Here is a 14,037-nt window from a genome sequence, read left to right on the forward strand (position 1 = left end):
TACACACATACACACACCACCACACAACCTGACACACACACTCACACACACACACATACACACACCACCACACAACCTGACACACACACTCACACACACATACACACACCACCACACAACCTGACACACACACTCACACACACACATACACACACCACCACACAACCTGACACACACACTCACACACACACATACACACACATACACACACCACCACACAACCTGACACACACACTCACATACACACACCACCACACAACCTGACACACACACTCACACACACACACCACCACACACACTCACACACACACATACACACACCACCACACAACCTGACACACACTCACACACACACATACACACACCACCACACAACCTGACACACACACTCACACACACACCACCACCACACACACCACCACACACACTCACACACACACATACACACACCACCACACAACCTGACACACATACTCACATACACACACCACCACACAACCTGACACACACACTCACACACACACATACACACACCACCACACAACCTGACACACACACTCACACACACACATACACACACCACCACACAACCTGACACACACACTCACACACACCACCACTTAACCTGACACACACACTCACACACACACATACACACACCACCACACAACCTGACATACACACACACACACACATACACACATACACACACCACCACACAACCTGACGCACACACACTCACACATACACACACCACCACACAACCTGACACACACACACATACACACACCACCACACAACCTGACACACACACTCACACACACACATACACACACCACCACACAACCTGACACACACACTCACACACACACATACACACACCACCACACAACCTGACACACACACACACACTCTCACACACACCACCACACAACACTTGACACACACACTCACCACACACACAACACTGACACACACACACACACACTCACCACACACACAACACTTGACACACACACTCACCACACACACAACCTGACACACACACACTCACCAGCACACAACCTGACACACACACACTCACCAGCACACACAACACTGTCACACACACAACACTTGACACACACATACTCACCACACACACAACACTTGACATACACACTCACCACACACACACAACACTGACACACACTCACCACCACACACAACACTGACACACACACACATACACACACCACCACACAACACTTGACACACACACTCACCACACACACAACACTTGACACACACACTCACCACCACACACAACACTGACACACACACACATACACACACCACCACACAACACTTGACACACACACTCACCACACACACAACACTTGACACACACACTCACCACACACACAACACTTGACACACACACACACTCACCACACACACAACACTGACACACACACACACACACACTCACCACACACACACAACACTAACACACACACCCTCACCACACACACGACACTGACACACACACACTCACCACAGACACAACACTTGACACACACACTCACCACACACACACAACACTGACACACACTCACCACACACACACAACACTGACACACACACACACACACACACATACACACACACCACCACACAACCTGACACACACACACACTCTCACACACAACACTGACACACACACACACACTCACCACACACAGAACACTTGACACACACACTCACCACACACACACCACCATACAACCTGACACACACACACACTCACCACACACACAACACTTGACATACACACTCACTACACACACACAACACTGACACACACTCACCACACACACAACACCAACACACACACACTCACCACACACACAACACTTGACATACACACTCACCACACACACACAACACTGACACACACTCACCACCACACACAACACTGACACACACACACATACACACACCACCACACAACACTTGACACACACACTCACCACACACACAACACTTGACACACACACTCACCACACACTCACCACACACACAACACTTGACACACACACACACTCACCACACACACAACACTGACATACACACACACCACCACACAACCTGACACACACACACACACTCTCACACTCACCACACACACAACACTGACACACACACACACTCACCACACACACAACACTTGACACACACACTCACCACACACACACTCACCACACACACAACACTGACACACACACACACACACACTCACCACACACACAACCTGACACACACACTCAGCAGCACACAACCTGACACACACACACTCACCAGCACACACAGCCTGACACACACACACACTCACCACACACACAACACTTGACACACACACACACACACTCAACAGCACACACAGCCTGACACACACACACACACACACACACACTCACCACACACACAACACTTGACACACACACTCACCCCACACACACCACCATACAACACTGACACACACCCCCTCACCACACACACAACACTGACACACACACACTCACCACACACACAACACTTGACACACACACTCACCACACACACACACTCAGCACACACACAACACTGACACACACACCCTCACCACACACACAACACTGACACACACACACTCACATATACACACACCACCACACAACCTGACACACTCACACACACCAGCACACAACACTTGACACACACACTCACCACACACACACACTCACCACACACACACCACCATACAACCTGACACACACACACACACTCACCACACACATAACCTGACACACACACACACACTCACCAGCACACACAGCCTGACACACACACACACTCACCACCGCACACAACCTGACACACACACACTCACCAGCACACACAACCTGACACACACACACACTCACCAGCACACACAACCTGACACACACACACACACTCACCACCACACACAATCTGACACACACCCACACACACCACCATACAACCTGACACACACACACTCACTACACACACAACACCGACACACACACACTCACCACACACACAACACTGGCACACACACCACAAACAACCTGACACACACACACTCACCAGCACACAACCTGACAAACACACACACACACTCACCACCACACACAACACTGACACACACACCCTCACCAGCACACAACCTGACACACACACACTGACCACACACACAACACTTGACACACACACTCACCACGCACACACAACACTGACACACACACACACACACACTCACCACCACACACAACACTGACACACACACACACACACTCACCACCGCACACAACCTGACACACACACACTCACCACCACACAATCTGACACACACACTCACCACCACACACAACCTGACACACACACACACTCACCACCACACACAATCTGACACACACCCACACACACCACCATACAACCTGACACACACACACTCACTACACACACAACACCGACACACACACACTCACCACACACACAACACTGGCACACACACCACAAACAACCTGACACACACACACTCACCAGCACACAACCTGACAAACACACACACACACTCACCACCACACACAACACTGACACACACACCCTCACCAGCACACAACCTGACACACACACACTCACCACACACACAACACTTGACACACGCACTCACCACACACACACACAACACTGACACACACACACACTCACCACCACACACAACACTGACACACACACACACTCACCACCACACACAACACTGACACACACACACACACACTCACCACCGCACAATCTGACACACACACTCACCAGCACACACAACCTGACACGCACACACAACCTGACACGCGCACACACACTCACCAGCACGCACAACCTGACACACACACACTCACCAGCACACACAACCTCACACACACACACTCACCACCACACACAATCTGACACACACAGTCACCACCACACACAACCTGACACACACACACACACACCACCACATACAACACTGACACACACACACACACACACTCACCACCACACACAACCTGACACACACATACACTCACCACCACACACAACACTGACACACACACACTCACCACCGCACACAACCTGACACACACACACACACACACACCACCACATACAACACTGACACACACACACACACACTCTCACAACACTGACACACACACACACACTCACCACCACACACAACCTGACACACACACACACACACACACACCACCACACACAATCTGACACACTCACCACCACACATAAACTGACACACACTTACCAGCACACACAGCCTAACACACACTCACCAGCACACACAACCTAACACACACTCACCAGCACACATAACACTGACACACGCTCACCAGCACACACAAACTGACACAGGCTCACCAGCACACACAACCTGACACACACTCACTATTATATACTATTATACACTCACTATTATTGTCACACAAACCTCACTGTCATGACTCTGTTTGTAGTATGTATGTTATCTCTATATGTCATAGATTTCTTAGCCCTCTCTTTTGTTCTCACACACACACACACACACACACACATTTCTTAAAATAACATACCCTGTAATAGCCTGATAGGTAGCACACACACACCCTTATATCAGACGAGCTCATGTGTATGGGCTTGCAGGTCTGGTGATTAGTGAGTAGGGAATGTTCCTGACATGTCTGGTCCTGAACAGTGAGGTGCTGGTTTAGACGAGACACAAGCCTAAATCAGTTTAGATGAGACACAAGCCTAAATCAATCTAATGTCTAAATCAGTCTTTTGACTGGCTGGCCCACGATGAATTCCCATCTGCAATGGGGAGAATGTTTCATAAAAGACTTTGTAAAAGATTGACACTTCACCCATCTCTGATTACATTTACACCTGGGAAGTGGGTCCGCTTCCTGTCGCGATGCTGTTCAATCCTTCAAGGTGACCATCACCAGAACTCCATCACTGAGCGTCCTTGCTGTCGTTGGCCCAGTCCAGCAGGCTCAGTTTCACTCAGACGAACTTCAGGGATGTTATCCCAGTCCAAAGACAGGCCAGGCCCTTTTTAGCATCGTCCCAGCCCTGTCTGACTCCAGTTCTTTAATCGTTCATACGGTTTGTACCACAAGCTGCTGAAATGCCGGCGGTTAACGCTGCAGCCATTTTATTAGCCAGAGCTTTATGGCGCATGAACATTTATTGGTGCACTTCATTTTAGATGCCCAAGGGCTAAATAGCAAACCCCCCCACCCCACCCCCAAGGCCCCACACACTTCCCATGTGGCAACTGGTGAGTTCATTGTTTAGACAACAATGATAAGGTAAGCAGTTCAGTTAAAGCTTGGGGTTACTGGCCCAGTTGGTGAACGAATGTTTACACAGAGTAAAGACACAAGGACGCCACTTTGATCTGTACCAGCCTGAGCTGCGGACCCTCCCGTGTGGGTTCAGCCATTTTGGCTCGGCTGCGGAGCACAGATTCTCTCGGCCTGCTACAGGGACAGACAGTAGAACGCCATCCGTGTACTCTTCATTGAGGCCGTGTGAACCGTTGTGACGTGGGCATGCTCTCGGGACGCACGCTGTGCTGAGACACACCCCGAACGGCCGCGCAGCTGTACTACGTGCGAACAGAAACCTGGCACAGTCGGGTTATTTTCACACTATGTCACTTCCTTCCTCTTCTTTGGTCTTATCTGATGGTTTATACACCCACGCCAACTCAAAGTGAACTCACACACACACACACACACACACACACACACCATCGCCAATGCATTCTCAGCAGAGGTCTAGTCGGGCGGTTCTGCTTAGTGAAGGTCAAAGTGTAAAAGAAAGTTAGCCCTTAAAGCGAAACCATTGGCTAGCGCTCCTGTCGAGCCCACGAGCAGACCGGGTGAGCCGCTCTCAGGGGGTTGCCAGAAAGGCACGGGCGGCGAGACGAACAGAGTCCCCAGGGTCACGTAGGCCCCTGCTCTGTGAGTGTCGGCCGCGGGCCATGACAGCAGCGCAGGCTACCCATGGTGGGGGTCATGGGACGGTGCAGGCGGGGCCCCCGTAGCCGGGCTCTCTGCGGTCAGGGCCCAGTGAGAAGCGACTCTGGGCTGGAGGGTTGCCAATTGAGGTGTCACCCTCTGCGTCCAGCTAGTAGCGACTCGTCCGAGTGCGTCCCCGAGCCGTGCAGTGAGCTCATGACGTAAACGCGGTCCAGGAGACATGTCCAGTTACTCAGCTTGTTTTAGGCAAATCTGCTTTAACATGTACCAGTGAATGTCAGACAGGCTGCAGGTTGAATCTGAGCTTCTGCAACTGAATTGCACAAAGTGAAATTGAATTGAAGGGAAGGAAATGAGATTGGCTCCGCCTCTGGGGCCAAGAGTAAAGGTCGACAAGCCAGACGTGACGTGGGGTCAGAAGAAGAATGAGCTCTGTGTGACAGCAGGTCCCTGCAGGTGGACGCTCAGGAAAGACACCCTGGACGTCGTAGCTCAGAGGACCGTCCCGCTGTTCCCCAGGGGCTGTTCTGCATGTCTGCCGATCAGAGAATATCTGATGATGTAGACTAAACTCCTTTTGGATTTATTTTCTCACTGAAGATGTCTGATGTATTTATTGCCCTGCGTTTATCATGCTTGTGTGTGAAGTCTGTCATTGTTAAAGCTCGTCTCCTGTTTAAACCTGAACAGGTATAAAAATCCCCGTCATTGTATTTTACTGCTGTGTACAGCGGCAAGATTCTACCTGAGGTGGTGTAAGGACCTCAGCTTCACGCTGAGGAGAGGGAGAGAGGTGTGGGGATCCTTCACCTCGGTGAAAACCCTCCTCACACTTTAAAATGCAAAGCAGGGACAGATCAGCTAGTCAGGCTCAAACAGATCAGGCACGAGGTTGTGCATTGTTAATGATGCTGTCATTGGTTACCACAATGTTTTGTTTTGTTTTGTTTTTGCAGGACTGTGGTAATAATTTTCAATTATTACTTTTTTTGTCATTTTGCCATTTCAGAGAAGGCTTCTGGGACACCAGGACATTAGCTAGTAAATTTAAAGAAATATATCAGCCAAAATGCTCTGGTTGCTAACATCGTTACCTGCTTAGATGCCAAATGTCTTCATGCTAATGATTCATGCTGTCTGTTCCCTATTGGCTTTCATTCATTCTTAGCCATGTTAGTATTTTTGGATTAAGTCTATGCTTTAAAGGGGCAATACGTTGTTTTTCTCATGATTCTTCTTCACATTATGAAACAGCCATTGTACTAACCCCTAGTGGCCTGGATGTTTCAGAGATTCTGTATTAAATCTATTTCAATCACGACCACCTCCACGTGAGGGACCCTCTCTGTGGAGCATGAATTGGTTCACGTGAGGACTACATAGCAAATCTCATGTGTGCATTTTACTTGATCTACACCAGTATATAAAATAAATGAACACTTTCATAAATATTTGCTACTTTTTGGAGGTAAAAAGGACTTCTTGCTCTTTAAAATGCAGAAATGCTCACTACCATGAAATCTAATCTGAGCTGATAAAACCAAGTAACATCTTTCCTACTCTTCAAAAGGAATGTGCTGACCAATGAGAACTCAAAACATTTCACACCACTCCAAACTGACTGGCATTTAGAGCTGGGACTTTCTGCAGTTAGCCGGTCATGAGGTATGGGCGATTTGTTCAACCACGTACGTGACTCTGTGACACGCTAACATAGCACTGATCAGTGGAGAGACGACCCCAAGAGGATGACCGATAGTTGTCTGTCCAGGCGTCTTGTGTGACAGTGGACAGGGAGCAGAAAAAGCAGAGTGCCCCGGTTTAAGACCAGTTAGAAGCCGTTAAAACTCAGTCGCAGTCTTTGTGTGGCTGAGAGAAGTTTGCAGTGCAGCGTTTGTGTTCGAGCAGTTGCAACCTCCACTCAGCAACAGAAAACAGAACAGACACCAACACTGAGCTTGTCGTCTGCCCGAGGATGGAAGTGTGACATTGTAGTTTCGCAAGGTTCTTGGGTCGGGCTGTGAGACTTCTCCATTGTTCTGTGAAGTGCATAATTTCCCCTCTCAGGGGAAGTAGGACTAAGTCTGCAGGAGGGACCATCAGTTCATAAACCAGAGTCTGATTCTCCTCTCTTGGTAATCAGACTGAGACACACTCAAATTCTGCATGGTCATCAGACATGTCTTTAGTAGGGGCAGGCAGTTTATAAAACAGAGTCTGATTCTTCTGTCGTTTGAGAATCAGACTGAGACACACTCAAACTCACAATCTGCACATCCTCGCAATCTCCCACTGATCTACAGGTGCCTCAGTGTGTCAGCTAAAATGAGTCACAGGTATTAAGGTCAAACACACACACACACACAGTCACACTCATGCTCGCACACACACACACACACACACACACACACACACACACACACACACACACACTCACACACACATACATACACTCACTCACACACACACACACTCACACACACACCCACACACACTCACACTCATACTCATGTGCGCGCGCGCACACACACACACACATACACACACACACTCTACCAGAGCCATATACTCAGCCTCATCCTTTGCTATCTTTTTTCAGTGAGTTTAGGAAGCCGTTGGTGTCCCCCTTAAGTCCTTCTTTGAATGTGTAAGCAAGTCTCTAAAACACACACACACTCTCCAATACGCACACAGTCTGTGTCTCTTAAACAACACACACACTCACTCAAACACACTCTCTCTCTCACACACACATTCTCTCAAATACACACACAGTCTCTAGCACAGAAACTCTCAATCACACACTGTCTCCCTCTCACATTCTAAAACACACACACAGTCTCTCTCACACACACTCTCTCTAACTCAAAGACACACATATACTGTTCTGGCATATTTATAACACTTTTTTAATCTTTTGCTCTAAAGAGCTTTTTTGAGTCTGTTAGGGTTTCAGATGACATTTTCCTCATCTGCTAAATGTTTGCACACCACTAGAGTTTTCTGTCATGTAGGCATCCCACCCCCACAGAGAAAAACAAAGTATGTGCACACACACACACACACACACACACACACACACACACACACACACACATGAACATTGTGCTCTCACATTTGTCTTGCATTAAAGACAAGCCCAGTCCTGTTTACTGAAGTGTACATGAGGCCAGGCAGTACTGTGCATGCTATTAAATACTCATACTGCTGTTTGAGAGACTTAAAACAGGCCAGGAGTGTCTTGAAGTATTGACAGTGTCTACTGTGAGGTGGTCAGTGGAGGTCTCACACACACACACAGACATACACAGAGTGGGAGAGAAGTCGTTTGGAAGCAAGTTTTATGTATAAGTGACTGCTTGTTGGTGCAGTGGATGTCTCTGCAGTGCAGTGGTCGTCTCTGCGGTGCAGTGCGCGTGTCTGCAGTGCAGTGGTCATCTCTGCAGTGCAGTGGGTGTCTGCAGTACAATGGTCGTCTCTGGGGCAGTGCGGGTCTCTGCGGTGCAGTGGGTGTCTGCGGTGCAGTGGTTGTCTCTGCGGTGCAGTGCATGTGTGCGATGCAGTGGTCGTCTCTGCGGTGCAGTGCATGTGTCTACAGTACAGTGGCCGATTGTGCAGTGCAGTTGTCATCTCTGCGGTGCAGTGCGTATGTCTGCAGTGCAGTGGTCGTCTCTGTGGTGCAGTGTGTGTGTCTACAGTACAGTGGTCGTCTGTGCAGTGCAGTGATTGTCCCTGTGGTGCAGTGTGTGTGTGTCTACAGTACAGTGGTCGTCTCTGCAGTGCAGTGGTCGTCGCTGCAGTGCAGTGGTTGTCTCTGCGGTGCAGACACTTGAGTCTCCTCCATTGCTCTACAGTGCACAAAGGAACTGCTCCAAGTTCAGCTTCAGCTAAGTGCACTGAGCTTATTAAAGGAGGTCACTGTAAGAGACATCCTCCCTTCTCACTTCCACATCCCCTCTCTACCCTCGCGCTTTCTCTCTCTCTCTCGCGCTCTCTCTCTCTCTGTCTCCCTTGTTCTCCACCTTTCCTCCCATACGGTGTGTTTCTCCTTCTCCCTGCAACTCACGTCAGGTGTGTTTTCTTCAACACGCACCATCGCACACCTCCCTCTGCGCTTCTCCTCTCCATGTTCCGCTGTGTCTCGTGTCTCCAGGGATCCAGGGGAAAGTGGGTCATTGGTCCTTGGATAGTGGGGAGGTGGGGTTACTGGTGGCGCTGGTCGGGGAGAGGGGCACGAGGCCTGGGGCTTTAGAGCTCCATCCTTCTTCATGAGTGAGTGCGGCTCCTGCTACTGGCCCAGACGTGCCGGTGTTCCCTCTCAGAGCTCAGCATGCTGCCGCCTCTCCGTTACAGATCTCTCTCCCTCCTTTTCTCATTCTCTTTCTCTCTCTCTCTCACTCTGAATTTTTAGTTTCAATTTCATTGAGCTTTATTGACATGACAGAATCAGATTCTATTGCCAAAGCAACACAAGTAACATGTACACAAACACAGATGAAGAACTGAGGAGTAAACAGCTGTATACACACTACATACCCTGTACTCTAATTCACTCTCTCTAACATACACACACACTTGCTCTTTCACTCTCTCTCTCTCTCTCTCTCTACTTCCCCTAAATAACAGGGTTACTAAGACTACACTCATTCTTCCATAGGCACAGCCCCTGGCCAGGGGCCTAGTGAGGTTTAGTGAGATTTCTCCAGATCTGCTTTGTCATGCTTACCGGATAACCTGGTCATGATGCAGCCGCGTCTCCAGCGGCTGACTCATTTCCATGGAAAAGCTGAACTTACCTTCATCCCTCAACATACCTTCCTCCTGAAAAGCTGGCATTATCATAATCCCATTTCCATAAAAAAGTTGACCTCCTCTTCATCCCGTATAAGAGATAAGGACAGCTTTTCCATGGAAACGGGATGAAGATATGGTCAGCTTTTCCATGGAAAAGCTGACCATATCTTCATCCCGTTTCCATGGAAAAGGTGACCTTCATCCCATTATCGCTATCTGCTATTGCACTCAGGAATGTATAGACCAGCGACTGAGGCTGACTGGCTGAACAATAGACATATTTTTAGCTTTTAAAGTGACCAACAGAAGTTTGTTACAGTCTTGTTTGTTTGTTTGTTGTCACATTAGACAGGCTCTGTGGGATTCAGCCAATGTTTTTGCTTGGACTTATAGATATTGGAGATAAAACATTACATGTCACATAATCTTGTAATAATTTTTTTTTTAAATGTTGCAATGAGTTTAGACAAAAGGCTTGTGTCTCACCGCTGGTGTTAAAGTTGAACTCTCTCCGGAAAAGTGTGGTGACTGACCTCTGTGTGTGTGTGTGTGTGTGTGTGTGTGTGTGTGTGTGTGTGTGTGTGTGTGTGTGTGTGTGTGTGTGTGTGTGTGGATTACTGCTCTGGGTCAGTGAAGAGCACGGGTGGTTCTGGGTGTGTCTGAATGCCAACCTGTGGGTGACGTTCCACGTGTGTGTGTGTGTGAAGGCCAAAAAACTCTTTCCTGGGGATAAATGTGTGAATGAATCTCTCTGCAACACTTCCTCTCTGTGCTGCTGCTGATGGCCCCCAGGGGTCAGACCTGAGACAGCACTGGTGCTGGTAACCGCCCTCGTACTCTGAGGTTAGGCTTGTAAGGGCTGGCCCCAGATCAGTAGGGGAAAAGACAGTTTAGTGTTCTGTCTTGCAGTGGCTTTGACTGACTGTGAAGTGGAACATGTTTGTTTGGCCAGTTTGACAGTGATTGACAGTGCGGCTGTGTCCCTCATCAAAAAGCTTGGTGATTGGCTCCATCTTACGCTGCCTCTCCCCATGTGCAGGTTTCAAGTGTCCTGTATGCTCCAAGTCGGTGGCATCCAATGAAATGGAAGTTCACTTCATCATGTGTCTGAGTAAGCCCCGCCTCTCCTACAACGGTAAGCCACACCTTTACCTCTGTGCTCATTGCTTTGTCCACTTTAATCCTGCATTAATGGCGGAGTATTCCTCTGTTTGGCCCTCTCTCTCTCCTCTCCTCCTCTCATGCCTTTGCCTGTGAATTCTGGATGACCAACTGTCTCACTCCCTCTCTCTGTCACTCTGTTTCTTTCGCTTTTTAATTTTTTTCCCCATTACCCCCCCACCCCCCCAACACACACACACACACACACCTTTATTACACCCTGTATGTAGTGGCTAAAGCAGAGGCCTCCAAGTGAGGAACCCTCACCCAGAACATGTTCTCATTGATCAGACCTGGGTGTGCCTGGAGCTGAAGCAGAGTAGAAACACGGCCTGGACTGGGTTCCCGTGCACTGGACTGGGTTGGGTTCCTGAGGACTGGACTGGGAAGCACTGGCTTAGAGCAGAAAGGGCAGATCATGACGTCAGTAACGGCTGAGGGATGTGTGCCCAGGTGTGTCGTGTCATAGCACTCTAAAGACCAGCCTGCACGGTGGTAGAGTGTGTGTGTCGCATAGACACACACACACACACACACACACTTTTATGACCAGGGTGATTTGACCGTGTGAGAATCACAGATCATGTAAGATTAAGAGAAGAGAGAGAAAATGAGAGACAGGGAACAAAAAAGAGACAGACAGAGACGGAAAGAAAAGAGAACATGTTAGACAGAGAGACAGACAGTGTCAGAGAGACAGAAAGACAAAGAGAACAGACAGAGACAGAGAGTGACAGACAGAATCTAAGAGAGAGACAGACAGTGTGTCAGAGAGAGAAAGAGAGAGAGAGATAGACAGACAGACAGAGAGAGTGTCAGAGAAGTGGCAAAGAAGAGAATGAATGCAGATGGAAATTGCAGTAAGAAAGCAGATATGGATTAGGAAGTCTTTTTCCACTGCCTCTAGGACCCAGGCCTCTAGGACTCTAGGACTCAGGACCCAGGCCTCTGGGACTCAGCACTCTAGCACTCAGGACTCAGGTCTCTAGGACTCAGGACTCAGGCCTCTAGGACACAGGACTCTAGCGCTCAAGACTCAGGCCTCTATGACCCAGGTGTCCCTGAGCTGCCTGATGTAATCAGTGCCATCATTCTGTCATGTCTGTCTCATCTATGCCTCAGTCAGACAAACATGCACACACGTATGCTGCAGCTAATCTTATTTTTGCAGTACACACCGTACTGCTTCTTCTCACCGTAGGACACAGGTGTTCAGACACCACTATTGTGTGTGTGTGTGTGTGTGTGTGAGAGAGATACTGAGTTTGACATATGACATGAGGAGACTTGATCCCCATGAGAAAAACTTTTTTTTGTTTTTTTTCTGTCCGAAGTATAGCTCGCACCAAGAAAGCTACATAAATGCAAGACCACTGGGCGGTTGGGCTGTACTATATTTAGGTTCAGGGAATGTAGCAGCTCTCAACGTGCTGTGTTTGAAAGCAACCGTGCACAGAGCAGACCTGAGGCAGACTCATGCAAGGACAAACCCACACGTAACACGTACAGGCCCTGATTTACTGAGTTCTAATTTGTGTGTGCAACCTAAAAACATGTGCACTTAGGCAGTGGGTGTGTTGCAGGCAAGAAGAAAAGAAGAAGAAAACCGAATCATGTGTGTGAACAGCGTATATACACCAAGCTTTTGCATGTACTCAGTAGCTTTGGTGAGTTCAGCTCTACCAGAGATCTACCAGAGTCATACTGTGGTTAACTTGAGATGGCCAAAATGTAAATGTTGGTATTTGTCTGGTTGCACGGATTAATAAGTATATCTAAGAGCTAAAGGGTTAAAAAATAAATAAACACTGTGGGAAAGATCAACTGAAGTGAAGAATGAAAGAAAAACTTTTATAATATGAAAGACAAGTCATAAAACTAAAACGTAATTTCTAGATAAGCCATATGAATTTTCCTTATTGTGGCCTTTCAATATAAAACAGTCTATCTTTGCCATATACCAAAGCACATATTCACTAATACAAATCCACAGAACCGTCGAAACATGCTGTGT

At 48.3% G+C, this 14,037-nt stretch overlaps 1 protein-coding gene across 1 annotated transcript in view; it reads left to right on the plus strand.

Annotated features, from left to right (window-relative positions):
- Positions 1-14,037, plus strand: part of znrf1 (zinc and ring finger 1) — a 30,806-nt gene that overhangs the window by 7,403 nt on the left and 9,366 nt on the right. Inside the window, exon 2 of the mRNA XM_027029243.2 lies at positions 11,902-11,997. Coding sequence (XP_026885044.1) covers positions 11,902-11,997 — 96 coding nt within the window. The remainder of the gene's footprint in view (positions 1-11,901; positions 11,998-14,037) is intronic.

This window comes from Electrophorus electricus, chromosome 12 (assembly GCF_013358815.1).
Source record: "Electrophorus electricus isolate fEleEle1 chromosome 12, fEleEle1.pri, whole genome shotgun sequence".
Classification (NCBI taxonomy): Eukaryota; Metazoa; Chordata; class Actinopteri; order Gymnotiformes; family Gymnotidae; genus Electrophorus; species Electrophorus electricus.